General features: G+C 67.1%; 2 protein-coding genes across 3 annotated transcripts; both read left to right on the top strand.

Annotated features, from left to right (window-relative positions):
* The first annotated feature begins 435 nt into the window (after positions 1-435).
* On the top strand, positions 436-7838 carry CNN2 (calponin 2). 2 transcript variants are annotated; one of them, XM_044254722.1, is made up of 7 exons: positions 436-517; positions 4308-4429; positions 4862-4928; positions 5029-5166; positions 5834-5950; positions 6095-6241; positions 6804-7838. In XM_044254722.1, the coding sequence occupies exons 1-7, from the start codon at positions 467-469 to the stop codon at positions 7080-7082; spliced, it is 921 nt and encodes a 306-aa protein (XP_044110657.1). In that variant the 5' UTR covers positions 436-466; the 3' UTR covers positions 7083-7838. The 2 variants fall into 2 exon arrangements, with proteins under 2 accessions (XP_044110657.1, XP_044110656.1); XM_044254721.1 differs by having other exon boundaries at positions 436-529.
* Positions 7839-8763: 925 nt separating this feature from the next.
* On the top strand, positions 8764-26053 carry ABCA7 (ATP binding cassette subfamily A member 7). The gene is given in 50 exon segments (XM_044254732.1): positions 8764-8851; positions 9710-9945; positions 10035-10128; positions 10324-10465; positions 10548-10660; positions 10795-10871; positions 11231-11311; positions 11523-11733; positions 11819-11958; positions 12078-12194; positions 12379-12546; positions 12822-12866; positions 12868-13040; positions 13210-13386; positions 13550-14093; positions 14147-14348; positions 14628-14738; positions 15017-15188; positions 15464-15576; positions 15579-15594; positions 15691-15830; positions 16041-16178; positions 16379-16563; positions 16649-16721; positions 17033-17235; positions 17459-17519; positions 17727-17831; positions 17910-18055; positions 18288-18412; positions 18487-18582; positions 18755-18928; positions 18930-19037; positions 19184-19216; positions 19301-19478; positions 19563-19732; positions 20380-20435; positions 20438-20556; positions 20784-20899; positions 21223-21367; positions 21451-21574; positions 22139-22268; positions 22340-22460; positions 22534-22596; positions 23576-23682; positions 23948-24089; positions 24501-24635; positions 24717-24820; positions 25042-25134; positions 25460-25700; positions 25784-26053. Coding segments are annotated over 49 exon segments (6543 nt in total). The 5' UTR covers positions 8764-8851; positions 9710-9879; the 3' UTR covers positions 25934-26053.
* Positions 26054-27149: the final 1096 nt, after the last annotated feature.

Below are 27149 nucleotides of genomic sequence, written 5' to 3'. Positions count from 1 at the left end.
CTGTCCACGCCCCAGCTATGGGAGCTCCCAGGAAGGGCGTCGAGCGGGAGGCGTCCCCGTGCGGCAGAGAGGGGTCCCCATTCGAGCCCCAGGGGACCAGGGTCCCGCCCAGCGCACCCCCCCCTTTCCCATCGCGGCGCCGAAGGGTGCGGGAAGGGGGCCAGAGCCGGCCCCAGTCTGCCGGCAGGGAGAGGACAGGACTGCCTGGCCCCGTCTCCGCGGCCGCGCCGCTGTGGCCCGGCCGTGCCGCGGGGCCGTGCCGCCCCTCCTGGCCCCGGGGACAGGGCGCGCGTCCGGGGCGGGGGTCGGGGCGGCCGCGGGAGCCCGGCGCGGCCCGGCCTTATAAGGACATGCGCGCCGGGGCCAATGGGCGGCGGGGGCGGGGCGCCGGCCCCGCGCGTCCCCCCCCCCCCCCCCCCGGCGCCCCGACCCGGCCCGGCCCGCCGCGTCCCGCCGCGCCGCCACCATGAGCTCCACGCAGTTCAACAAGGGGCCCTCGTACGGGCTGTCGGCCGAGGTCAGGAACCGGGTGAGTGCGGGGCGCGCCGTGTCCGCCGGGCGAGGCCGTCGCGGCTCGGCGGGGCGCGCGGCCCGGACCCCCGGCGGGCTCCCCTTCGCGTGGCGGGCGGCGCGCGTGAGCCCCGGGAGAATGGCCGGACCCCGACCCCGACCCCAGCCCTCTCCGTCCCCCGCGCCGGGCGCTCCGCTCGGGGCGTGCGCCGCGGGCTCCGTCCGCCGCCGCGGGCGGTGAGGTCTGCGGTCCGGCTCCGTCCGACAGCCGGGGCGGGCGGGCTCTGAGCCCTGGCCCCAGCCCTGCCGCAGCCGAACGCCCTCCCTCCCCCAGCGCCACAGCGCCGGGCTCCCTCGCGGCGGCGAGGACTTGACCCCGAGGGTCTGAGGGGACCCCGGCGGCGCCCTCCGCGGTCCCTGGCCACACGGGCTTCGGGAGGGGGAGGGAGGGGGCCCCGCGTAGTTTGGAAAGGGTGTGGCCCCCCCGCAGGAATTTCCCCACCTCGAACACCTGGCGGGGGCAGGGCGCGGAGGGGGAAGTTGGGCTGCGGGGCGGGGGCGGGGGCGGGGGCGGGGGCGGGGGCGGGGGGCGGGGGGGGGTGCGCAGCTGCTCGCTGGTAACTTCTCTTTGTCCGCATCTGACACAGTTAAAGCAACAGCAAAGGGATCTACCGGGTGTGCCGGGCCCGAATGTAATCCTGAAAGGTGTGGGGTTTGCAAGCTAGAAACACGGGTGGGGCCTGGGCCAGACGCTTCTGAGAGAGCACTTGCTGATCTGGCTCAGAGAGGGGCACACACCTGCGGAGGGTCACGTGCTAGGGAAGGGGGAGCAGGGGGTGCTCCCAGAGCCAGGGAGATGTCCCAGGCCGGTCACACTCCAGGCCCTTCCAGCCGGAGGGCAGTTTGTCAGCCCCATGCAGCCTCCTTCCGGGCCCCTGGGAATGCGGCCCCAGAGCCAGCAGCCCCCGGGAGCCTGCCCGGGCACGTGGAAGGTGCGGCCCTGCCGGCCCCATGCAGGCGCCCGGCCCACTGGCACCCCGGGGGTCGCAGACCGCAGGCCCACCGCAGGGCCTCCCTCCAGCCCCTTAGAGGGAAGATGGCCAAGGCTTGGGGAACGGAGGCTGGGTGACCCAGCAAGATCCAGAACCTTCCCTAAACACACTGCTCTCCACTCCAGCCCCAACTGCATGGCGTGGATGTGCACGCAGGGCGACGGGTGCAGGGGCTGCCGGACTGCCCTGCTGCCCTGCTCCACCGCACAGAGGTTTAAGGGCCCTCCCTGTGCGTTTGTAGCCAGGCTCAGAGACGTCAGACCCGCCGCCCAGAACCGCACAGCTTGCGGGCGGCGGAGTGAGGACTCGGACCGAGCTCCTGATGGCCGCAGCGCCTGGCGGGCAGCCCTCCCGGTCTCCCCGGGGCCGCAGGAAGAGGAGGGCAGCGTCCTCAGACTGAGCGAGGTGGGGCGTGCCTCGACCTGCTCTGTCTGGGATGAGGGCAGAAGGCTCCCTGGGACCGGCCCGCGGGGTGCACGTCTGGGGAACGGGAAGGCCATGGCCAGCTTGCCCCGGTCCCCCGGGCTGCAGCAGCACTGGAAACCTGGGGCTTGCAACCCACGTCGCGCCCACTTTACCAGCTACTTAGGAAGAAGTTAAGATCTCTGGAGACGTCTGCCTGCCCTGTGTGCCTCAGTTTGCCCCCGGCTGGTTGGCGTGAAGGCAGGCTGGTGTCCACCGCGTCCCTGAGCTGTCACTCCATTTCCGGCTGGCTGGGGGGTCTAGACCTCTGGGAACAGCTGGTCCCGATTTAGCAGGGAGGCAGCCCCTGCATTCCAGGCAGTTTGCGGTGAGGAGGAATGTGCTGAAGGCCGCTGGACACGGGAGTGTGTGTGTGTGTGTGTGTGTGTGTGTGCGCGCGCGCGCGCCTGTGTGCAGGCAGGGGCTCCAGGCGGGGCTGGCCTGGCTCCTTGGCCCAGGAACCCGCCCTCAGGAGCCACTAGGGACCCGGCCCGGCCCTGGGCAGGTATGCCAGGCGTCCAGACCAGCCGGCCTCCCTTGCACTGGGCTTTTCATTCTTCAGGGCAGGGCTGCTGGGCTGTGGGAACCGGGGGGGGGGGGGGGGGGGGGGGGGGAGAGGAGGGAGGATCAAGTTAGCAGACCAGCCTCCCTGCCTTTGTGTCTGCGGTGCTCTGCCCCGATCCCACGCTGCCATGGGGTTTATACGCAGGACCCAGGAGGTGGGGCCTGGTTCAGGAGGTCCTTGGGCAAACAATGGCAAACATAGATGGGGAAACTGAGGCACAGGGAGATAACTGTGTCCAGGGTCATGGGAGCTAGGAGCAGAGCTGAGAGGAGGAATTGGGTCTGCAGAGGGTGGCTCTGGGTCCCAGTCCCCTGGTGGGGGCAGAGGGACAGGAAGGGAAAGTGTCCAGGGCAGGATCTGTGTGGGTCCAGAGCAGAAAGCCCTCTGAGCTGGACAGTCTGCAACCGGAGGGGGACCAGACCCAGCTTCCTGTCTCTGCACTCCAGGAGCCACGTTGGGGCTGACTGCGTTTGCCCACACCACACCCTGGCCTGGGGCTCCCTGACTTCTCTGGGCCTCTGGCCCTTTTGCCCTTTGATGCCCTGAGCTGCTGCCATTGGGAACAGAGTGTGTGTATGTGTTTGTGGGTACTGGGTGTGCACTGATGGGGGACCAGGAGCATTTTTATCCCACCATCTAGGGACTGCAGAAACAGCAGTGAGTTGGGAAGCAAAGTTCAAGGGGTGGCTCCCAAGCGAGGAGGCATTTTGTATAAAGATAAAAGAAGTAAAACAAGGTAGGGTGGGGGAGACAGGGGTGTGAGGAGGCCTTCATAGCTGGGGTAGTCAGGGACGCCCTCTCCAAGGAGGGGAACCTCAAGCTGAATTGGAGAGTGGATTGAAGGGAGAGACCCAGCCATGTGAACATCTGAGTCAGAAGTGACAACTTGTGCAAAGGCCCTGTGGCAGTAACTGGTACAGTCAGTTCAAGGGACAGAGACGGGTTTGGTGGTTCCTCAGTATATCAAACATGGAGTTACCCTGTGACCCAGTGATTCCACTCCTAGATACACACCCACAAGGACTGAAAACCGGACACGTGGAAGTTGATACAAGTGTTACTCGCAATAGCCAGAAGGTAGAAGCAACACAAATGTCCATTCACGAATGAACAGATACACACAGCATGTCCCCGCACATGGGAGCATCCCTCAGCCACCAGCAGGAGCGAGGCGCCCCCACACACGGCCCCGGGGATGAACCCCGAGCCCACAACGCTCAGGGAGGGAACCAGACACAGGCGGCCACGTGGGGTGTGAGCCCCTGCGTGTGACACGGCCAGACCAGGCTCATCTGCAGACGGGAAGGAGGTTAGAGGTGACAGGGGCTGGGGAGAGAGACGAGGGTGATGGCTGATGGGAACAGGGTTTCGGGTTGATGGAATGTTCTGGACCTAGACCAAGGTGAAGGTTGCACAACATCGTGAGTGTATTAAAAACCTCTGAGCTGTTCACTCGATAATGGTGAAAATGGTCAACATTATGAGTGTCTCACAACTATCTAAAAACAGCAGAGAAGAGGCAGCCTCTCCAGGGGACAAGGTGCTGCTGGAAGCAGCCAGAGCAGGAGCCCCCCACTCCCACCCCGTGCCCCCCACCGCTGTCTTCCCTGGCCAGTGTCTGTGCGCTGGTGGCAGGGGAGGGCCGTGGCCGGGGAGCTCCCCGGGTCCCCAGCGGCCCACCTGGCCTCACCCCCGCCCTGTGCCCTCTGCTCCTCCAGCTGCTGTCCAAATATGACCCCCAGAAGGAGGCAGAGCTCCGCGGCTGGATCGAGGGGCTCACAGGCCTGTCTATCGGGCCTGACTTCCAGAAGGGTCTGAAAGATGGAGTCATCCTGTGCACGTGAGTGCAGGGGCTGGGAGGGGGCTGGAGGCTGCCTGTCCTCCATCCACCTCTGGCGGGAAGCCTGCGCCCTCTCCCTGCAATGGGTCTCTGGTCTCGGGTCTTTCCTGTCTTTCGTTTTCTTGGGTTACTGACCACGAGCACCCTTACCTTCCGCCCTCCCCATAGCGGGAGGGCCTCCAGGCTCCACTGCGGAGTGGGAATTCCCAGCTCCCCCCGCCCCCCGCTGTGGCACTGACACCTGCCACCATGGTCCTGGGTCCCTGCTTCCTTGCGGGTGAAGCGTACGTTGCAGGAGGGGAAACTGAGGCCTGGGAAGAGGCAGCAAGGCTGCCAGGGAAGGCCTGGGTGTGACCAAGTGTAGAATGAGTCTCTTACATCTCTGAGGTTCCCCTGCACTCATGGACGTTCCCCGTGTGTCCCCTGCCCCAGACTCATGAATAAGCTGCAACCAGGCTCGGTCCCCAAGATCAACCGCTCCATGCAGAACTGGCACCAGGTGAGGGCCTGGAGGCATCACGAGGGCGGGCGCAGGGACCTCCTCCGCCCGCCAGGCATGCGGCCAGGCCGCCTCATGGTCCGTCCCCTGCCTTCCCCAGCTGGAGAACCTGTCCACCTTCATCAAGGCCATGGTCAGCTACGGCATGAACCCCGTGGACCTGTTTGAGGCCAACGACCTGTTTGAGAGCGGGAACATGACACAGGTGCAGGTGTCTCTTCTCGCCCTGGCCGGGAAGGTGAGGCCCAGAGGGAGGCAGGGACGCTCCTGCGGTCCACGGGGCTTGAGAGACGCCCTGGATTCAGTCCCGCCCGAGGCTCCAGGCACTTGGGGTTCAGGGCCGAACGGGGCAGCCTCCCCGAGAGCAACCTCCCGTGCCAGAGCGGCCTGTGTGTGGGAAGCCACGAGCCGCGGCAGACACACACCCACCCCCGGAGGCCTGAGTGGACACGAGGGTTCGATCTTCACTTTCTTGTAGATGATAGAAAAGTTCTAAACTGTGAGAAGCAGCCTGAAGAAGGGGGCCTTGGACCCAGGTGTGCGGTCTAGTGACTAGGGAGGGCTGGAACAGCATTTCAGGAGGAGGGAATTGCGAGCCAAGAGGCATTTCCTGAGCACCCTGGGGCCGCCATGCGGGGAATGGAGCGGGGAGACCAGGGAGGGGCGGGGGCAGGGGCAGGTGTGGGCGAGCAGGTGGGTTTCTGGAGGCTCGGGTAGCAGGAGGTGACGGGAGGCGGCCCAGGGTGGCTGGTGACGACGGGCCTCCGGAACTCCCGCTCTGAGCTGAGCTGTCCCCTGGGGGCAGGGGGGGGTTGGAGCCGGATCCCCACGGTCGCGTGGGTCTGGGCCGGGCTCGAGGGTCCCGGTGGCCCCTCTGTGACCCTCCCAGCACCCCTCCCTTCCAGGCCAAGACAAAGGGGCTCCAGAGCGGCGTGGACATTGGTGTCAAGTACTCAGAGAAGCAGGAGCGCAACTTTGACGATGCCACCATGAGGGCCGGCCAGTGCGTCATTGGGCTCCAGGTGGGCTGCCCTGCCTCCGGCCCTGCGCCCGCCGCGGTGGGGGGTGGGGGCTGCCCCTGGGACCCAGACCCTGTCCAGCCCTGGGCCCCCTCAGGTTCAGGGCAGGATGTAGAGGCCTCACCGCTCCTGCCTCCCTCCCTGCAGATGGGCACCAACAAGGGCGCCAGCCAGTCGGGCATGACGGCCTACGGCACAAGAAGGCATCTGTACGACCCCAAGAACCACATCCTGCCCCCCATGGACCACTCGACCATCAGTCTCCAGATGGGCACCAACAAGTGTGCCAGCCAGGTGGGGCTCCCACCGGACCCCCGGCCGCCGCCCCCTGGTCTCCTCCTTGCCCCATGGACGTGGCTGCCCCCCACGGAGGATCCCACCCTGGGTCACTCTCCTGCCGCTCCGCCTGTCCCTTCTCTGTCCCTGCCCCCGCTTGTTGCCTGTCCCTGGGGAAGCTGCCGCCAGGCTCTGGGTCCCATTTTCCCTCAGAGGAGCGCCCGGGGGCCCGTCCAACACTGGTGGCTTGGGCTCCCGGGATGCGCTCTCTTGCACGTTGCCTGCATCCGTACAACGGTCTCGGAACTCCCGGGTACTTGGGGGACCTCGGCCCCAACCTGGGGAGCTTCCTGCCGGCAGGGAGAGCCGGACGCAGATGCCGGGGGGTTTCCAGGGAGGGGGTCGCTCGTTGTGGGGATCAGCTCGGCACAGGGGCAGAAGAGAGAGGGCGTCCCCGCAGGGCGGGGAGGGGCCCGGTCAGGGGCGGAGACAGCTGGGGATGGTGGGGGGTGGGGGGCCAGTGCTGCTGGGCATCCCTCCTCCACCTTCCTCCAGCCCTGAGCTCTCTCCTCCCGTCCAGGTGGGCATGACGGCTCCGGGGACCCGGCGGCATATCTACGACACCAAGCTGGGGACCGACAAGTGTGACAACTCCTCCGTGTCCCTGCAGATGGGCCACGCGAAGGGTGCCAACCAGAGCGGCCAGGTCTTTGGCTTGGGGCGCCAGATCTGTGACCCCAAGTACTGCCCTCAAGGCCCCCCGGCCGATGGGGCTTCGGCGGCTGTGGGCGAGTGCCCGGGCTCAGGGGAGGCCCTGGAGTACGCCCCCTACCACCCCCAGGAGGAGGCTGGTTACTGAGGCACCCGTGCGGGCGTCTCCACACATCGCTACGTGTGGTTTTGGGGTTCTTCTGTGCTTGTCTTGTTTTTCTCCTTGTCTGAGCGCTGCCGGCTGAGAGCTTATGGGGAAGGGGTGAGGCAGGGGCAGACCTGAGCGGTGGGAGGGCTCCGGCCACCGCAGATTTCCCAGCAGGCTTTGGGCTTGAGCTGTGGGGGTTTGAGGAAGACACCGGGGCGGGGAGGGGACCAGCCCTGAATGGTTTCCGGTTGCCTCTCCTTTTCTTCCCTTTTCTCTTCTGATCAGTTTGTGGTTTCTGTACCCACAGAAGTTTCAGGCAGTTTTAATGAAAGAAATTTTTCCTTTTTTTTGAGGAGCAGTTGTGGGAAGGAAGGCAGAAAGGGGTGCCGGGAAGGAAGGTGGCCCCTAGGAGAGAGGGCCAGGCCAGAGTCCAAAATATGTGAGGTCTTGTGGGAACTGGATTTCTCTAGCCCCCTCAGACTCACCTGTGGCTCGTCCCAGGGGCTAGTGGGGAAACTGAGGCCCAGCCAGGACAACAGAGTTCTGGGTAGAACAGGGAGAACCACCTCCCGCCCCCACCTTCCCATACTTATCTGCATTCCTCTACCAAGGGAAGAGGACAAGTTCTCTGCACTAGGATCCCCACCCGGAGGTCCTACCCAGGACTGGCCCCCGGCCAGGAGCCCTGGGACCAAGAGATAATGTGAAATGTTGACTGTGGACCAAAGGCAATAAAAACCTCTTTTTAGAAAGAAACTGCTGGTGGAGCTGGGGTCTGCTGGGGAGAGGGTTTTGGCTTGGATCCCGGTGTGGGGCCCTGGGCTGGGGCAGCAGGCCAGCCTCTCCCGGGTCCTCTCAGCGGCCCCGGAGGAGCAGAGGCCTGGGGCTGACAGGGGAGTGAGGGTGAAGGCAGTGTGGGATGAAGAAGGAGCCTGACGGCCAGGACCTGGGTGGGGGAAAGAGGCTGGAACTCCCTGCTGCTTGGAAAGGATCTCCCAGCCCCACAGGCAGCTCTGGCCTCCTGGCCTGGACTTCCTGGGCTGGCAAGCTCCTACTCATCCCCCAAGCCCCAATACCAACCCCCGCCCCCCAGCTGCCCCAGGGCTGTGGGTCCGTACACTTGTATCCTCTTTGCCACGAGCTCTGGAAATGTCACTTTTCTGGAATGGACCCGGAGGTATTCCTGGAAATGATGTGACCGTTATGACCCAGGATTCTAATCTTGGAATATTGGGGCCCCCTCCCCCTCCTGCCATGGCCCGGCCCACTGCAGGACTGAAGGACTATTTGAGGGATGAACAAATGATGACCACTCGAACCCCCACTTTGGGACGGACAAATGGGAGTCCCAGGGTCACGAAGCGAGCCTGGCCAGGATCCGGGTCCCCCAGGGGAGACTGGGGAGAAAGGGACCTCCTTCCGCAGGGACCTGCAGCACAGCACTGCAGGCGGGTACACAATGGGAGGAGGCAGCCCGTCCCGCGTGTCCGGAGGTCGACCCGCGCGGGGTGAGCCGACCGCCCAGCGCCCCACGGTGACGCAGCAAGAGGCGAGCGGTTCCTTTAAGAAACCCGGCTCCGCGCGGCCTTCTGCCACGGCGCGCGTGGCTCCCGCCGGCCCGGCCCGTGAGTGGCGGGGGCGGCAGCCAATAGCAGGGGCGGGGGCGGGGCCGGCGCGGCGGCGGGCCTCCCAGGTGAGGGCGGTCACTGCTGCGGACTCAGGGCCAGCAGCGGGCGGAGGAAAGGCGGCAAGAGGTGGGGGCTGGAAAGGTGAGAGCGTCCCGGGGAGAGAGCCTCGAGGATGCCGGAAGGCGGGGTGGGTGGGAGGGGAGCAGGTGCCCGGGAATGAGGGGCTGGGGGCGGGGCGCAGGCTCCGCGCCCCGAGAGTGGAGGGCGCCGGAACGGACCGCTCGTTCCCGGAGGAGCCTGGGCAGGAGCCTCCCCTGACAGGGGCTTGGCGACATGCACCGGCGGCCCCTCCGCCCGTTAGAGCTCCCACTCGCCCTGCGTCCCAGCTCCCACCTGATGGACAGCACAGCCCGCAGTGGGGGGCCGGGGGTCCTGGGTGCGAGTTCCGGCCTCGTCCGTGGCCTGGGGCCGGTCCCCGCCTCGGTTCGTCTTCGGTACAACGATGGGGCCGGCCAGAGCTGGACAGTCGTGGCCAAGGTGGGCGTCAGGAACTGCTAGCTCCAGGAGCCCGCACCCCTGCCTCTTCTCCTTACTCATCTTGGGGATCCTGGGGTCCTTCTCGGCGGGGCACCCCACGTGAGGGGCGCGTAGAGGGGAGCCCTGCCTCCCGCGGAGTGACTCTGCTTGTCTCTCTGCGGGGCGGGGCAGGCCCTGCTCCCAGCCGGGCGTGTGAAAGGTTCAGCACGTGTCACCCGGGAAGAGCCGGGGGTGGGGGGTCCTTCGCGGGGCTCGGGATGTGGCCGGGGGCCTGGAGCGGGAGGTCCCCAGGGGACCTCGGGTGGAGCCTAGCGACCGCGGAGTTGAGCCGAAGCTCCTCCCCCTGAAGAATTAGTTGACCGCCTTTTGGACGCCCGCCCGGCAGGGAGCGACAGCCCAGGCACCCAATCAGGTGCGAGGACGGCTTCGGGCAGGGCTCCCATTGGCTCACTCTGCCCCCAGGGACAGAAGAGACCCTTTAACACTTGCCTGCGGCTTGGCTCCCCGCGGAGCCTCCGGGAGCCCGCGCCGTGGGGTGGAGGAGTCTGGGGTAGAAGAGGCCAGGATTTGCTCGCAGCCACACCGCACGTCCTCAGGCGGGCGCTCCGTCGTGGGCTCTGTCCATTCCCACCATGGCCTTCTGGACGCAGCTCATGCTGCTGCTTTGGAAGAATTTCCTGTACCGCAGGAGACAACCGGTAATGCCAGGACTGATGGGACAGGGCGGAGTGGCCACGGTGCCCCCCGCTGTCCCTCACTTCCCCCACCTCTTCTGTCCCTCCCGCAGGTCCAGCTCTTGGTGGAGTTGCTGTGGCCTCTCTTTCTCTTCTTCATCCTGGTGGCCGTCCGCCACTCCCACCCCCCACTTGAGCACCATGAATGTAAGCCCCCCAAGGACCAGGCTCTTTTTTGAGGGGGGTGGAGGTAGGCAATGGGCCCCCCATCCACAGGGGCCCCAGTAGGGGTCCAAGAGCACAGACTGGGCACCCAGTTAAAGTCTGAGGGAACGTGCTGTTGGGGAGGCTGTGGACATGGTGGGGACTCCGGCAAGACCCGCCTGCCCGGCATCCCCACAGGCCATTTCCCCAACAAGCCGCTGCCCTCCGCCGGCACCGTTCCTTGGCTCCAGGGCCTCATCTGCAACTTGAACAACACTTGCTTCCCGCAGCCCACGCCCGCCGAGCAGCCGCGCGTCCTCAGCAACTTCCAGGACTCCCTGTGAGCTGGCGGCAGTGGGTGCGGTGGCCCTGGGCATGGGGGTGTCTGCTGAGACCCCACCAACTGCTCCCTCTGTCCCCAGGGTCTCCCGGCTCCTGGCAGATGCCCGCACTGTCCTGGGGGGCCCCAGTGCCCACAGAACGCTGGCCAGCCTGGGAAAGCTGATGTCGCTGCTGAGAGCTGCGGGCACAACAGGTGAGGCCGGGCCCTCTGTCTGGCGGGGGGTGCGTTCTGAGCCTCAATCTGCCCGGCTGTGTAATGGGCACAGGGCGGGGCTACCTCGGGCCAGGCTTTGCCTAAGCTCACACTCCTGTGTTTTCTTCCCCCAGCCCAGCATCAGCCAAGCGACCGACTGCAGGACCTCCTGTCCCTGACCACTGAGCTACTGGGGACACTGCTTGGAGAGGTGAGATGCGGTGGTGTGACACCAGGCTGACTCCGGGATGCTGCCCTCAGAAAGTCCCAGGACTTCCCCATCGTGGGGCAGGGGCCTCTGATTCCAGCTTCCAGGCCGGTTCCTGGGCTGTCCTTGGCACCTGGAGTGACGTTCCTCATCCTGTTAGCGCCCAGATAGGCTGTGTCCAGCTGGCACGGGTCCGGCCAGCGAGCCCTGAAACGAGTCCGCGTGCCTTGCAGCCTCCACTTCCCTGTTCGTAAAACGGGGTCTAAGAGAGTACAGCCCGCACAGAGCATGGCAAAGTGCTCGACACCTAGTGAGAACTCCGTCAAGGCCAGTGTCAGCCTGCTTGCTGTCTTTCTTCCCAGGGGTCCCTGGGGTCTGTGCCGGACCATGCCCAGGAGTCCGTGAGCAGCTTTGTGGAGGCAGCAGAGGACCTGGCCCAGGAGGTAAGAGGCCCCTCATCCTTGCGGGCCCCAGCCCGCAAACCGGAAGGGTAGGCTGCCAGGCCGGGGAGGTGACAGGGCAGCCCGGCGCTTCCCCTGGGTAGGTTTTTGGGGAGCTTGGGCGGAAGGAGAGAGGGAGGTGCTCCTGGCAGGGTGCCTTGCCCTGGTTAGGCTCAGGACTGGCTACCAGCATCCTCTGGTGACCTCTCTGTAGCTCCTGGCACTGCCCAGCCTGGTGGAGCTCCGGGCACTGCTGCGGAGACCCCAAGGAGCAGGTGGACCCCTGGAGGCTGTGTCCGAGGCCCTCTGCAGTGCCCGGGGGCCTAGCATCCCCGGGGGGCCCTCCCTCAACTGGTACGAGGCCAGCCACCTGAAGGAGTTGGTGGGGCAGGAGCCAGCAGCAGCCCAGCCCGACCACGGCCTGAGTGAGTGACCGACCGACCTCTGCTCCCAGTCTGGGAAGTGGGGCATTGGGAGTGGAGGCAGGGCCTCATGGTGCCCCTGCCCCAGGCCCTGCTTGTGCTGAGCTTGTGGGGTCCCTGGAATCTCACCCACTGTCCCGCCTGCTCTGGAGGCGTCTGAAGCCGCTGGTCCTGGGGAAAGTGCTGTTTACACCCAACACTGCCTTCACCAGGCAGCTCATGGCCCAGGTAAGGGCAGGAGGGGTCCTGGGCCCCTCCCCCAGCCCAGGGAGCACGGGCAGGTCTTCGGAGGAGATGAGAGTCCCAGAAGGGCTGGCCTGGCGAGTCTCTTGGTGCCCCCTCCCCAGGTGAACCGGACCTTCCAGGAGCTGGCTCTGCTGAAGGACGTCCAGGAGGTGTGGGGTGTGCTGGGACCCCAGCTCTTCGACTTCCTGAATGACAGTACGAGCCTGGCGATGATGCAGGTCCGCAGATGGAGGCCCGCCGGCAGACTCGCCCCCAGCCTCCCCGGGCACGTCCTCCCTGCCCAAGACCTGGGCAGAGAGCAGGGCAGGGCCTCCTGGGCAGGTGTGAGGAGGCGGGGATGAGAAGGGGAGTGATCCGCCCAGAGTGCCCTGGGCCGACTCCCCCTCCCTCACCCCTCCCCAGAGGCTCCTGCAAGCTGGGGACAGAGGAAGGAGGTGGCCGGGATCTGGAGGCCAGGCCCCGGCCAAGGCCCTGCTGGCCTTTCTGGACCCCCATGGGGAAGGCTACACCTGGCGGGAGGCCCATGCCGAGGTGGGCCACGTGGTGGGCATGCTGGGCCGTGTGGTGGAGGTGAGGGGCCGACCGGGGAGCTCTGTCTGGTGGTGAGGAAGGGCCCGACCTGTGGTGATCCAAGGGCGGAGGCCAGCCCAGCGAGGGGGACCAGACTGGGGCGGTGGCTCCTCCTAGGAAAGCCTGAGGATGGACACGGCCTGGGCCTGGCGCAGACCTGCAGGAGCTGGGCTCCGCCCCGAGGCTCGGAGGGAGGAGCCCTGCCCGACCCCTCCTCCCCCACCCCGTAAGGGCGGCCCCGGGCACCCAGGACCCACGCCCGGGCCCTCCCCCAGTGTGTCACCCTGGACAAGCTGGAGGTGGCACCCTCAGAGGCCGCTCCTGGTGGCACGGGCGCTGGAGCTGCTGGCAGAGCGCCGTTTCTGGGCCGGCATCGTCTTCCTGGGGCCTGAGGAACGTCGGGACCGCGCACAGCCCCGGGGTCCCGGCCACGTGCGGGTCAAGATCCGCATGGACATCGATGCTGTCACAAGAACCAACAAGATCAGGGACAGGTGTGGGCGGGGCCGGTGTGGGCGGGGCTTGGGGGGCCGTCGGGTCTAGGGGAGACCCGGACGCGCAGAGCGGGGGGTGGGGTGGGGGGGTGGGAGGGGGGACCAGCTGGGGTCTGTGGTGGGCGGGGCGCGGGCTTCTCCCTGCAGCCGACCGCCCCGCCCCCTGCAGGTTCTGGGACCCCGGCCCGGCCGCCGACCCCTTGACGGACCTGCGCTACGTGTGGGGTGGCTTCGTGGACCTGCAGGACCTGCTGGAGCGCGCGGCGGTGCGTGTGCTCGGCGGCCGCGAGCCCCGGGCGCGCCTCTTCCTGCAGCAGATGCCGTACCCCTGCTTCGTGGATGATGCGTGAGCGCCCGCGCCGCACCCCCTCCCCCAGGCGACGCGGCTCAGGCTGGGACCCGACGCGGGCCGTGGGGCTGCCAGCCAACGCTTGGGCCAGGGAGCGGGCGGGGCCGGGGCCGCTGCGCGCGGGGTCTCCGGCCGCCCCCTCAGCCGCCCCCTGCCTCAGGTTCCTGCGCGTCCTGGGCCGGTCGCTGCCGCTCTTCCTGACGCTGGCCTGGATCTACTCGGTGGCGCTGACGGTGACGGCGGTGGTGCGCGAGAAGGAGACCAGGCTGCGCGGCACCCTGCAGGCCGTGGGGCTGGGCCGCGCCGTGCTGCGGCTCGGCTGGTTCCTCAGCGGCCTGGCGCCCTTCCTGCTCAGCACCGCGCTGCTCGTGCTCGTGCTCCAGGTGCGCGCCTCCGCCTCGCCGGCCGCCGAGCGGGAGCGCGCGCACGGTCGCGGGCCGTCCGGCAGCCTGACGCAGCCTGTCTGTCTGGGGCCCCTGCGGCTCGGGGACATCCTCCCCTACAGCCACCCGGCCGTGGTCTTCCTGTTCCTGGCGGCTTTCGCCGTGGCCACCGTGGTCCAGAGCTTCCTTCTGAGCGCCTTCTTCTCCCGCGCCAACCTGGCGGCCGCCTGCGGAGGCCTCGCCTACTTGGTGCTCTATCTGCCCCACGTGCTGTGCGTGGCCTGGCGGGACCAGCTGCCTGCGGGTGGTCTGGTGGCCGCGGTGAGACCCGGGCTGGGCGGGGCCCCTCCCTAACGCACCTGCCCCCTCCGCAGAGCCTGCTGTCTCCTGTGGCCTTTGGGTTCGGCTGCGAGACCCTGGCGCCGCTGGAGGAGCAGGGCGAGGGCGCGCAGTGGCACAACATGGGCGCTGGGCCTGCGGCCGACGTCTTCAGCTTGGCGCAGGTTTCTGGCATTCTGCTGCTGGATGCCGCGCTCTATGGCCTCGCCACCTGGTACCTGGAGGCCGTCTGCCCAGGTGGGCCCTAAGGGCGGGGGGAGGGACTCCTCCCGAGCCTGCGGCAGGGAGGCGGGGCTGAGGGGCGTGGTGGGGGCGGGGCTGAGGGGCCCTTTGGTACCTGGAGGGGAGGCAGGTGAGAGGGGGGTGTCCCCCCCCAGGCCCACGTGGCCGCATCGGAGGGACGGCCTGAGGCAGGCAGATGGGGTCTCCTGCCGGCACGCCCCGGTGCCAGGCGTATGGTCAGAAGGCGGCACACTCCATGGGCTCAAGAGGCGACTGAGCACCGCTCCCCTCCAGGCCAGTACGGGATCCCCAAACCGTGGAACTTTCCCTTTCGGAGGAGCTATTGGTTTGGACCTCCTTCTCCCAAGGGCTCCTCCCCACTTGCCACCCCAAAGGACCCGAAAGGTGAGGCACAAAGGGACCTAACAGCCGCTTCCCTGTCCCTATCCCCCGAGTCCTGTAAAGACCCACGGTCCTGCAAACCCCCATCCCCCCCAATCCTTTGGCTATCTCCATCTACCCGGGCTCCCTGGGTTGCCCCTAGTCCCTGAAGACCGCAGCCCGATAGGTCACTGACTCTACGGACCGGCCTTCATGGCCTCACGGGTCCACCAGACCCCCCCCAACCTCCGCCCCTCCCCCAGCCTAGGGCTCCCACGGTTGAGCCTTCCGTCCTTCCACAGTGCTGATGGAAGAGGTACCCCCGGGTCTGATCCCAGGAGTCTCCATACGGGGCCTGGAGAGGCACTTTCCCGGCAACCCGCAGCCGGCCCTGCGGGGGCTCAGCCTGGACTTCTACCAGGGCCAGATCACTGCCTTGCTGGGCCACAACGGAGCCGGCAAGACGACCACACTGTGAGCAGCCTGCGCGCTCCTACTCGCCCCCCACCGAGCCTCAGTTTGCACATCTGCTCAATGGGAGAGGCATCTGGGTCTCCACCAGGGGGGCAGGACCCCCAGTTCATTCTGGGTACACAATAGGCAGGTAACCTATGGGCTCCAAGCCTCAGTTTCCCTCCTCTGCAAAGTGGAGGCATGTGGTAGGTGCCATGATAGTAGGTGCCTTCTGAGTGCTTTGGCCCCTTCTCTGGGGGTCTCCGTTTCCTCCTCTGAGACCCCTGCATCCCCAGGTCCATCCTGAGTGGCCTCTTTCCCCCAACCCGGGGCTCCGCCTGCATCCTGGGCTATGATGTCCAGTCCAGCATGGAAGCCATCCGGCCCCACCTGGGCGTCTGCCCGCAGTACACGTGCTCTTTGACATGTGGGTCTCAGAGGGCTTGGGGTGTGGCTTGGGAGGGGGCTGGGTGCTCTTGGGACTCTGCCTGCCACAGGGCTGCTGTGTTCTCTCCGACTGCAGGCTGACCGTGGATGAGCACATCTGGTTCTACGGGCGGCTGAAGGGTCTGAGTGCGGCTGCTGTGCGCCCCGAGCAGGCCCGTCTCCTGCAGGATGTGGGGCTCGTCCCCAAGTCGGGGGCCCAGGCACGTCACCTCTCTGGTGAGCCCAGCCCAGGGAGGAGCCTCCGGGGGGGCAGAGATGAGGCTGGGGGAGGGGAGTGGAGTCGTTATCCCAAGGGTGGAGTGAGGCCAGAGGAGACGCCGATCTGGGGGACCCAGAGGGTGGGGAAAGGGGCCTGAAGACCGCAGCCCTGCCCAAGACAGTGGGGGCGTCATGCTGGGACACCCACCCCTGTCTCTGCCCACCCAGGTGGGATGCAGAGGAAGCTCTCAGTGGCCATCGCCTTTGTGGGTGGCTCCCGGGTCGTGATCCTAGATGAGCCCACAGCTGGTGTGGACCCTGCTTCCCGGCGCAGCATTTGGGAGCTGCTGCTCAAATACCGGGAAGGTAAGAGTCAGGAGGCCCAAGGTCCCCCTGGATTCTGTTCCAGGGGCCAGAAAGTTTCCAATGAAAAAGTGCTTGGAATAGGGTTTTGAGGGATGGATAGGAGTTGGATGCATGGGGCAGGCAACTCCTGGCAGTGGCCACAGCTTGGGCAAAGACTTCACATACTGGTGGTATACGTGGCTGGGGTTGCTGTTGCCCAGGTCGCACACTGATCCTTTCCACCCACCACCTGGATGAGGCAGAGCTGCTAGGAGACCGTGTGGCTGTGGTGGCGGGGGGCCGCGTGTGCTGCTGCGGTTCCCCGCTCTTCCTGCGCCGTCACCTCGGCTCCGGCTACTATCTGACGTTGGTGAAGGCTCCCGTGTCCCTGGCCGCCAGCAGCAAGGTGAGGGCTGGAGCTGCCCTCTGAGCTGTGACCGCCACCGCTCCAGCCCCAGTGGCCGTGGCAGCTGGTGCCCCTCTGCCCACAGGGGAAGACTGACCTGGAGGAGAGCGTAGATGCCGGGCAGAGGCGGGAGCCGGTCAGCTGGGGTGGCACAGCTGGTGAGATGTGGCGGGTGCTCCTCAGGGAAGGGCCAGGGCAGCGAGCTCCCTGACTGCTACCTGGACCCTTGACCTTGGACCCTGACTTGGACCCGAATCCCGGCCCCTGCCTTTAACCCAGCCTTGGCTACCACTGACCCCTGACCGCATGTGGACTTCCGGCCCCACCTCAGGGCCCCTTGCCCTTGGTGGCTCACCCTAACCTCCCCCGCCTGCGGAAATGGGCTTCTCAGGGACCAGCCGTGCCCCTTCCCCAAGGAGAGCGGCCGCCTACTGTGCCGGCGCCCTTGACGCGCTGCCCTGGCCACCAGGTGTGTCCGGGCTGCTGTGCCTTGTGCAGCAGCTGGTGCCCGGGGCGCGGCTGGTGAGGGAGCTGCCCCACGAGCTGGTACTAGTGCTGCCCTACGGGGGTGCTGAGGACGGCAGCTTTGCCAGGCTTTTCTGGGAAGTGGACCAGCGGCTGGAGGAGCTGGGGCTGGCCGGCTACGGGATCTCGGACACCAGCCTGGAAGAGGTGCGGCTGCTGGAGGGAGGGCTGCCTGGAGGAGGAGGCAGCCTTGGAGGGATGAGGAGAGGCCTGCTCAGGGTTGTCAGCCCGTCCCAGGGAGGAGGAGGGGCACCTGCAGGGGACCAGAGGCTGGGAGCCTCCTTGGGAGGCCTGGGGACCCACAGTGTCTTAGGAGTGGGTGGCTCTCTGCTGTGGGGTCCCAGGCTGAGCCCCTGCTCTGTGTCCCCAGATCTTCCTGAAGGTGGTACAAGATTGTGCTGCGGCCACAGACCCGGAGGATGCGGCCACAGGTCCCTGTCCTTGACCCCTAACCCCAGTCCAGAGTTGCACTTGACTTTAGGTCAAGTCCCCATCCTTGGTGCGGTCTGACCCAAGGCAGAGCCTTGACCTCCACGCCTCATTCCTGAACCCCTCTGCCTGTGACCCTTGACCTTGACTCAGAGCCTAGGCTGAACAGTAGCCCTGGAGCCTGACCCTCACCCCTGCCGGCCCCACAGGGGGTAGCCACAGGCAGCAGCCAGGCCCAGGCCGCGCTCGCCCAGATGTGACCACACAGCTCAAGATCCTCCCTGAGGAGTCCATCTCAGAAAACGGGGAGCTTGGTGAGCTATCCCGCCCCGATCCGGGGGCGCCTCCCTGGCCACTAGGGTGGGAGCACTGACCCCCCCCATCTCCCACAGCTCTGTCTGCCCCAGAGACGCAGGCCCTGCGGGGCTCTGCACAGCCCCGGGTGTGGGGCTGGGCACTGACCCGCCAACAGCTCCGGGCCCTGCTTCTCAAGCGCTTTCTGCTTGCCCGCCGCAGCCGCCGTGGCCTGTTTGCACAGGTGAGGGGGGCTGGGCCCCAGAGAGCGCGTGGGAGACCCGGGGGGCCTGGTGTCTGACGGTCGCCCGCGCAGGGACCTCATTTGCCTGGTTAACCCCAGAAGTCTCCCCCAGTCTGAGCCCCTTTACTGAGAGTAGTGGGGAGCCATGGGTTGTTCTAGAGCAGGAGCAAGGAAGGACACTGGCAAGCCTGGAGGGGACGGCAGGGAGGCAGCTGACGGGCCTGTCCTCCAGATTGTGCTGCCTGCCCTCTTCGTGGGGCTGGCGCTGGTGTTCAGCCTCATCGTGCCTCCTTTCGGACACTACCCGGCTCTGCGGCTCAGTCCCAGCATGTATGGTGCCCAGGTGTCCTTCTTCAGGTGGGTAGAGACGAGAGGGGCCTGGAGCCCGGCGGGCCAGGGGCACAGACCTAACTCTGAGCCGCGCCCCACAGTGACGACGCTCCTGGGAGCCCGGAGCGCGCCCGCCTGCTGGAGGTGCTGCTGGAGGAGGCGGGGCTGGAGGCCCCCCCGGGGAACGGCTCTACCAGGTGGGGCCCGTCGGCCTGAACCTCGTCCCTCTGGGGCCCCAGGTTGTCTCTCCGGGCCTCGGCCGGTCGGCCTTGAGGGTGTTTGGAGCACCCCGGGGCCACCTGGGAGCTGGAGCGACCACGTCTCTGAGCCTGCGGAAGGCTCGGTGCCCACAGCCCTCCCCCCCCCCAGGATGCGCGAGTGCCCAGCGCCCGCTGTCTGCCAGTTTTGGGTGCCTGAAGTGCCTGCGGGTGTTGCTGAGGTCCTGACCAGCGGAAACTGGACCCCGGAGTCCCCGTCCCCAGCCTGCCAGTGCAGCCAGCCCGGTGCCCGGCGCCTGCTGCCCCACTGCCCCGCTGCGGCCGGTGCCCCCGCCCCAGGCACTGGCCGGCTCTGGGGAGGTGGTGCAGAACCTGACAGGCCGGAACCTGTCCGACTTCCTGGTGAAGACCTACCCGCGCCTGGTCAGGCAGGGGTGAGCGCTTGGGCCCCCGAGCCAGGAGGTCAGGGCAGGGGGGCCTCCCCTCACTTCTGCTGCCTCTGCGGCCCCCCAGCATTGTGCGCCGTGTCTGCCCCACTCCCATCCCCCATCCCGAATCTGCCTTTCTGCCTCTGCTGCAGCCTGAAGACCAAGAAGTGGGTGAACGAGGTCAGGTGAGGAGGGTCCCATCCCTGCGCCCTCCGCCCGCCCCACCCCCCAGGCCTTCACCTGCTACCCCCTGCCCCACCGCCCCACAGGTACGGGGGCTTCTCCCTGGGGGGCCGAGACCCAGGCCTGCCCTCGGGCCAGGAGGTGAGTCGCTCGGTGGAGCAGCTGCGCGTGCTGCTGGACCCCGCGCCGGGCGGGGCCCTCGACCGCATCCTGAACAGCCTCGCCGCGTGGGCGCACAGCCTCGACGCGGAGGACAGTCTCAAGGTGGGCCGCGGGCGCCGCGGGCCGCTGGCTGGGGGGCCAGGCACATCGCCTGCGCCCTAACCGCTGGGCCCTACCCGCCCCTAGATCTGGTTCAACAACAAGGGCTGGCACGCCATGGTCGCCTTTGTCAACAGAGCCAACAACGCCGTCCTCCGCGCCCAGCTGCCCCCGGGCCCTGCCCGCCGCGCCCACAGCATCACCACGCTCAACCACCCCCTGAACCTCACCAAGCAGCAACTGTCGGAGGCTGCGCTGTGCGTGCCCCCTTCCTCCGTGCGCGCCCCCTTCCTCCGTGCGCGCCCCCTTCCTCCGTGCGCGCCCCCTTCCTCCGTGCGCGCCCCCCTCCTCCCCTGTGCACACCCCCCTTCTCCGTGTGCGTCCCCTTCCTCCCGTGCACGCCCCCCTCCTCCGTGCGCGCCCCCCTCCTCCCCTGTGCACACCCCCCTTCCTCCGTGCTCGTCCCCTTCCCCCCGTGAGCGACCCCTTCCTCCGTGCGCGCCCCCTTCCTCCGTGCGTGCCCCCCTCCTCCGTGCGCGCCCCCCTCCTCCCCTGTGCACACCCCCCTTCTCCGTGCGTGCCCCCTCCTCCGTGCGTGCCCCCTTCCCCCCGTGCGCGCCCCCCTCCTCGCATGCGCACCCCCTTTCTTCTGTGCACTGTCCCCTGCTGAGCTGCCCGGTTATCCTGAGCGGAGGGAGCTAGAATGGGACCCTGCCCCACTCTTGCTGTGCATATAGGCCTGGGGAGTAAGACCCCATCAGGCTCAGTGAGCTCCAGGCTCCCCGGACAGCCCACGTAGCTCTCCCCTAAATGGTTCCACTCATCTCCCTGACCAGGTCATGGACCTGTGTCCCCTCAGGGTTGGGCGGAGCTCTCTGAACAGCCCCTGCACCCCTGCCCACAGGGTGGCCTCATCGGTGGACGTGCTTGTCTCCATCTGTGTGGTGTTCGCCATGTCTTTCGTCCGGCCAGCTCCACCCTCCTTCTCATCGAGGAGCGCATCACCCGGGCCAAACACCTGCAGTTTATGGGGGGCCTGCCTCCCACTCTTTACTGGCTCGGCAGCTTCCTCTGGGACATGGTGCGGGAATGCTTGGGGGGGGGGATCTGGCCGCCTCTCACCACTGCCCCTTTCTGGCCCCTTCTGGTCAGGCCCTTGTCCAGGATGGCCTGGGTGCCGTCTTGGGGCGGGTGGAGACTTTGTGTCCTGCCACCGGAAACACAGGGAGGTTGGGATGGGCCCCCGGGATGAGGATGGCGGCTGCTGCTCTTGCAGACCGAGGGCAGGGACCGCCGTCCCCACCGCAGTGTAACTACTTGGTGTCAGCGTGCGTCGTGGTGCTCATCTTCCTGGCCTTCCAGCAGAGGGCGTACGTGGCCCCTGCCAACCTGCCGGCCCTCCTGCTGCTGCTGCTTCTGTATGGGTGAGGCCTCCCCAGGGCCCCAGGGCCGAGTCTTACTGACCGCCCCCCCCCCAGCACCTAATACTGTCAAGGGGCACCGGACTCCATCCCAGCTCCCAGGGAGACAACGTGCTCGTGCTGGTGTGAGCTGAGCCCCAGCCTAATCTAAGCCAACGACGGGCCGAGGTGGCCTTAAAAGCCCATCTCGAGGGTCACCACACCGACTCCTCTCCCGCGCGCCCCCCGCCCCCAGCAACGGGGACGATGGGAGGGCAGCTCCCTACTCCTCTTCGGGCTGCATAGCCTCCCATCAGGTGGTCACCGGTGGCTCCTGCGACCCGCAGCTGGTCGATCACGCCGCTCATGTACCCGGCCTCCTTCTTCTTCTCCGTGCCCAGCACGGCCTACGTGGTGCTCACCTGTGTCAACCTCTTCATCGGCATCAATGGCAGCTTGGCCACCTTCGTGCTCGAGCTCTTCTCTGATCAGGTGTGGCCCTGCCTCAGGCTGGGACTGGGTTGGGGCGTTGGTCTCAGCCCCTGCGCCACGTCCCTTTTCCCGTCCCCGAGCAGAAGCTGCAGGACGTCAGCCGGATCCTGAGACGGGTCTTCCTGATCTTCCCCCACTTCTGCCTGGGCCGGGGGCTCATCGACATGGTGCGGAACCAGGCCATGGCTGATGCCTTTGAGCGCTTGGGTGAGAATATCCCTCTAGGTGGGGAAGTGCCAGCCGAGTCAGTTACACGGGGTAGGGACAAACAGCAGCCCCAGGACAAGAACTAGACGTCTTAGGTGGCTCCAACTTTGAGTCAAGTTACAAGTACAGAAAGCAACCATAAAAACTAATTCTGTCTTGGGTCATATCACAAGAGGTCCAAGGCACTAAATAAAGGAGATGAAGATAGGACTGTTTTCTAGGTCAGCTGGAGTGCAGTTGAGGGAACCATCCCAGTCTTGGTCCTTTTTCTAAAGAACTCAAGGTGACTGGGATGGGGAGGAGCCCAGAAGCCAACTCCACCCCCTCATGACCTAATTCCTCCTTTTTTTTTTTTTTTTTTAAGATTTTACTTATTTGCTTGACAGATCACAAGTAGGCAGAGGGGCAGGCAGAGAGAGAGGGGGAAGCAGACTTCCTGCAGAGCAGAGAGCCCAATGAAGGGCTTGATCCCAGGATCCTGAGATCATGACCCAAGTCAAAGGCAGAGGCTTAACCCACTGAGCCACCCAGGCGCCCCCTAATTCCTCCTTCTTATCCCCACAGGAGATGGGCAGTTCCAGTCACCCTTGCGCTGGGAGGTGGTTGGCAAAAATCTCTTGGCCATGGCGGTGCAGGGGCCGCTCTTCCTCCTGTCCACGCTCCTGCTGCAGCATGGCGGACGCCTCTTGCCGCAGTCAGTGGGGCTCGCGTGGGGGTGGGAGGGGCCGGGGCCAGCTCTGGGCTCACAGACCTCTCTGTCCTCAGACCCCAGCCAGGGTCGCTGCACCCCCTGGGGGACGAGGATGACGATGTGGCCCGAGAGCGGGAACGGGTGGTCCAAGGGGACACCCAGGGGGACGTGTTGGTGCTGAGAGACCTGACCAAGGTGGGTGCAGAATGCTGGGTTTGGGGGTTCCCCCGGCCCACCCACCTTTCTCAGGGCCCTGAATTCCCCCCAGGTGTGCCATGGGCAGAGGACACCAGCTGTCGACCGCCTGTGCCTGGGGATCCCCCCTGGTGAGGTGAGGGCCCAGGGCGGAGGTCCCGGGGCAGGGGCCGTGAGCGGCTGCCCCACGGAGTACCTGCCCCCCGCTTACTGAACACCTGGGCTGCGCCCGCCGCCCTTTGCCGGGCGACGGCGGACCGCCGACATCGGAGTTCCTGTTTTGTGCCCGTGCTCTCTCAGCAAGCACCCACTGCAGGCTTCCCTTTCTTGAGACCTACTGTGTGCGGGAGGGTGTTAGAGAGCCTCTACTGAGATGCACCAAGTTATTACCGCGCACCGGGGTGCCCACGCATGCGCCACTAACCTTAGTCAAGCCCCTACCATGGGTCAGTGGTGGAGGACCCAGTCCCGTGCTGAGCCCGTGTCTATACGTGTATGCAGCGGAGTGCCGAATGCCCCCCTGGTGAGGGTCGACTTCCGGCAAGCCTAACAGTCCTTAGTGAGCCCCTGTGGTATACGGACCTGTAGCAAGCGCCTGCTCACAGCCAGCGTTGATCAGGCCCGCGCCGGTACCATTCACCTTCCAGCACCTGCGATGGGCAGCGGGTGGGCTGAGAGCCGGGTCTCGGCCACCTGCCTGGGGCCAGCACAGCCCTGCAAATGCACGGGGGCCTGGTGCTGGCAGCTGCCGCTGTGCTTTCTCCAGCGCCTGGTGCGCGCCGGCCAACTGCTCCGCCCGGGGCGGCCGGCCCCCAGCCCGAGCGCTGCGCCCACCGTGGCGGGAGGCATTCCCAAGTCTCCGGCCCCGCTACTAACGGAGCGCTTGCTGTGCGCGGTCCTTACGGGACACCTACCGGCTACCGGCGTTGGTGAACTACAGCCACCCTTCCCTGCCACGCGACAGCTTTACGGCCACCTGCACACCCCAGTGCCGCTCCCAGGGGTCCCCCTTGCTCACAGCCCTCCTGCAGACACTGGGACCCCCCCCCCCAGGAATTAGCAGCACCAGGACAGAGCTGGGCCCTTGCTGAGCGCCGTCTGTGGGGCTTCCGCAGTGTTTCGGTCTGCTGGGAGTGAATGGAGCTGGTAAGACCTCCACATTCCGCATGGTGACTGGGGACACGCTGCCCAGCAGTGGGGAGGCCACACTGGCAGGCCACAAGTGAGGGGGCTTGGGTGGGGTGGGGTGGGGGTGGCCCCCAGCCTCATTGGTCCCCACCCCGTCCTCTCCCAAGCAGGGACTGTGCTTCAACAGCGCAGGCGTGTACGGCTGGCCCTGAGCCCTGCGTTCCTACAACACGGCGTGTGGTCTGCGCTCTGCCTCTTAGCATAGTGATCCAGGGTGCGTGGCCCTGAGGCCCCCACCCCCGACCCCCAGCGTGGCCCAGGCCAAGCCAGTTCCCTGAGCCCCTGGTCCCCGCCCCCAGCGTGGCCCGGGAGCCGGCGGCTGCGCACCGCCACATGGGTTACTGCCCTCAGTCGGATGCCATCTTCGAGCTGCTGACGGGCCGCCAGCACCTGGAGCTGTTCGCGCGCCTACGCGGTGTTCCCGAGGCGCAGGTTGCCCAGGTGACCCCCCACCCCGGGTTCGCAGCCCCACCTGGCCCTCCTTGGCCAGGTCCAGAGTCCAGGTCTCCGCCCACCCCCGCCACGCCACTGTAAGGCACCTGCCGTCCCCCGGCTCCTATGCTCTGGAGAGCAGCACACCGCAGGCTGTGTCCCCTACTTCCTGTTCCCCCTGACTTTCCCAGCCTGCCCACTCGGGCCTTGACCCCATCTCCCACTGAGGGCTTCTGGGTTCTCTGCCTCTGGGTCAGGTCTGGCCCCTTCGTCATCCTGGCTCCTCCCCTCTTACTTACCTTCCCCCACCGCAGTGCCAGTGCCTCCCAACACTCCCTGCCCCCTTCCAGTTCACTGACACCCCCCCCCATGCTCACTGCGCCTGTCCCGAGACCTTCTCTCACTCCGTCTGCCCCACAGACGGCGACCCTGGGCCTGGAGCGCCTGGGGCTCCTGCAGTCCGCGGACCAACCTGCGGGCACCTACAGTGGAGGCAACAAGAGGAAGCTGGCCACAGCGGTGGCACTGGTGGGGGACCCCGCTGTGGTCTTTTTGGTGCGTGGGGGCAGGACTGGGGCGGGGCCTGGGGGGAGGACTGGGACTCCGCTTATGGCATCTCCTCCTGCACCCCCCAAGGACGAGCCGACCACCGGCATGGACCCCAGCTCTCGGCGCTTTCTCTGGAACAGCCTCCTGGCCGTCGTGCGGGAGGGCCGCTCCGTGGTGCTTACGTCACACAGGTGGGTCCCGCTGGGGACGCTCCAGGCTGAGGGTCAAGATGGTGCAGGCCCAGGGGAGGGAGGTGGACCCGGCGGTCAGAGCGCAGGGGCTGGGGAGATGGAGCGGCCTTGACCTTTGCGGGGAGGACGCGGACCACGGCCGACCCCTGGGACAGGGTGGTCTGGGCGGGAGGTGAGGTCCTGGCGGGGGCGCAGGGGCTGACGGTGCGGGGCTCCTGCAGCATGGAGGAGTGCGAGGCTCTGTGCACGCGCCTGGCCGTCATGGTGAACGGGCGGTTCCGCTGTCTGGGCAGCACGCAGCACCTCAAGAACAGGTGCGTGGGGGGGGTGCAGGCGGGGCCAGAGGAGCCCCCGACACGCGGCCGCGCGAAGCCCACTCGGCCCCCACGGACTGCGGGGGAGACGTGAACCAGGCAGGCCGGCAGGGCCCGCGCCGGTGGAAGAGCGGGGCTCCAGAGGGCGGGGCCTGTGTGGGCGGGGCCAGGGGAGGGGTCTGTGCGTGGGCGCGGCCCTGGGGGGAGGGGGCGGGCCGGGGCTCGGAAGGGGCCCGGGGACCGAGGCCGGTCCGGGGATGGGCGCGTGGTGGGGGCCGGCGGACTCCGAGCGCGCGCAGCAGCCGCGGACCCGCCCCCCGCCCAGGTTCGGAGCCGGCCACATACTGACCCTGCGGGTGCCCGCCGCCCGGTCCGAGTCGGCGCTGGCCCTCGTGGCGACCGCGTTCCCGGGGGCCGAGCTGCGCGAGGCGCACGGCAGCCGCCTGCGCTTCCAGCTGCCGCCGGGAGGGCGCTGCGCCCTGTCCCGCGTCTTCGGGGAGCTGGCGGCGCGCGGGGCGGAGCACGGCGTGGAGGACTTCTCCGTGAGCCAGACCACCTTAGAGGAGGTGACCGCGGCGCCTGGATGGAGCTGGGGGGTGCCGAGGGCCGGGCGCTGGGGCTGACCTCCCCTCCGGCCGCCCGCCCCTAGGTATTCCTGAACTTCTCCAAGGACCAGGGGAATGAGGAGGACCACAGGCCGGAGGCCGGAGGCCAGGAAGGCCCCGCGCCACGCCCACAGCATCCCGGACTCATCGCTGGATTCCTGGAGGACCCCAGCATGGCCGAGTCGGTCCCCTGAGCCCCCCTCATCGGAGGGGTCTGCGGGAGATGCTGGGAGGGCCGGGGTTTGGGGCGGGGACCCAGGCCCTCAGAGGACCCACTGCCCTGGGGGGAAATAAAGAGAACTTGTGGTGTGAAATTGTGTCTGGGCATCAGGCTGCCGGTGTCCCGAGCGGCGGCCCTCCTCCTGCATCTGGACACCCGCCCGCCCCCCCAAGGGTGTGCACTGGAGTCTGGCCAGACCCCCAGCTCAGGTGAGGGCCTGTCTCAGGCTGGGCACCTGGGGGGGGGGTCTCACATGTATTCGGGGACTCCCTAAGAGCCTGGACGCCCACGTGGGTCTGGTGGCTCAGGGCGGTACCTAGGAGTGCCCGGTCATGAAGCGAGCATGAGGTCAAGGCTTGGGAATGTTGGGCGGCTTGGAGGGGCCCAGCGCGGGTGGCCCAGCCTCCAGCCTCCCGACCAGGCCAGAAGACCGCCCCCAGCCCTCACCCCCAAAGCCAGGCCCCAAAACAGTGAGTGGTGGGCAAAGGGCCCTCAAGGAGCTTCTCGGCTGCATCTGGGTGGCCCCGGGCCTGGAGAGCCAGGTGCGGGCCCCCGGGGTGGTGGTCTGCGGACCCTGTGCCCTGGAGAGCTGACCCTCGCAGCAGAGGTCAGTGGGGGGCTGTGTTAGGGAGGGTAGAGGGTTGGGGTTTGGGGATGGGGGTGGGACTCCAGCGGTGAGGAGAAGAATGGGGGAGAGCAGGCTCTGACGTAGAGAGGAGGAGGTCGTGGGGGGAGGGGAGCAGCAGGCCGGGGGGTGGGGGGACCACGGCAGGTGGGGGGTCCCTGAGCACCCTGGGGCTGGCTCTTGCTGTTGAGTGGTGGCCGCAGGCATGATTCCCCCCGTGCCTTGTCAGTGCTGCTGCCTGGCATGCCTGGGGTCCGGTCCCTGGACTGGGGGCTCAGGGCGGGGGGCGGTGGCCTGCTGTCCCCGTGCCACCAGCTTGCCAGAGGTGGGGGACGGAGGGGTGTCCATGCCATGCCCACGGTCTGACAGAGCAGCTCCGGCTTGTCCGTTCCGTGGTCGAGCTTCCTGATGTCGGCACACCTGTCCGGGTCCCTGCAGGTCATCACGCACTTGGTGGCACCTGGGTGTGTCTGACAGAGGTTCTGCACCCCTGCAGTCTCCCGCCGTGTGCCCCCCTCCCGCCCCTGCGCCTGGGAGCCAGGGCCAGCACCTGCACAGAGCTCCT

Source organism: Neovison vison, chromosome 6 (assembly GCF_020171115.1).
Source record: "Neovison vison isolate M4711 chromosome 6, ASM_NN_V1, whole genome shotgun sequence".
Lineage (NCBI taxonomy): Eukaryota > Metazoa > Chordata > Mammalia > Carnivora > Mustelidae > Neogale > Neogale vison.
The sequence above is the reverse complement of the archived record's forward strand: the minus strand, read 5'-3'. Positions and strand labels throughout refer to the sequence as shown.

Bases quoted from the DNA above. Each gene is read 5' to 3' on its own strand.
- CNN2 (XM_044254721.1), top strand. From the start codon at position 467: ATGAGCTCCACGCAGTTCAACAAGGGGCCCTCGTACGGGCTGTCGGCC. The intron at 4,430-4,861 runs GTGAGTGCAGGG...CCCCTGCCCCAG, and splicing joins GATGGAGTCATCCTGTGCAC to ACTCATGAATAAGCTGCAAC. The intron at 6,242-6,803 runs GTGGGGCTCCCA...CCTCCCGTCCAG, and splicing joins CCAACAAGTGTGCCAGCCAG to GTGGGCATGACGGCTCCGGG.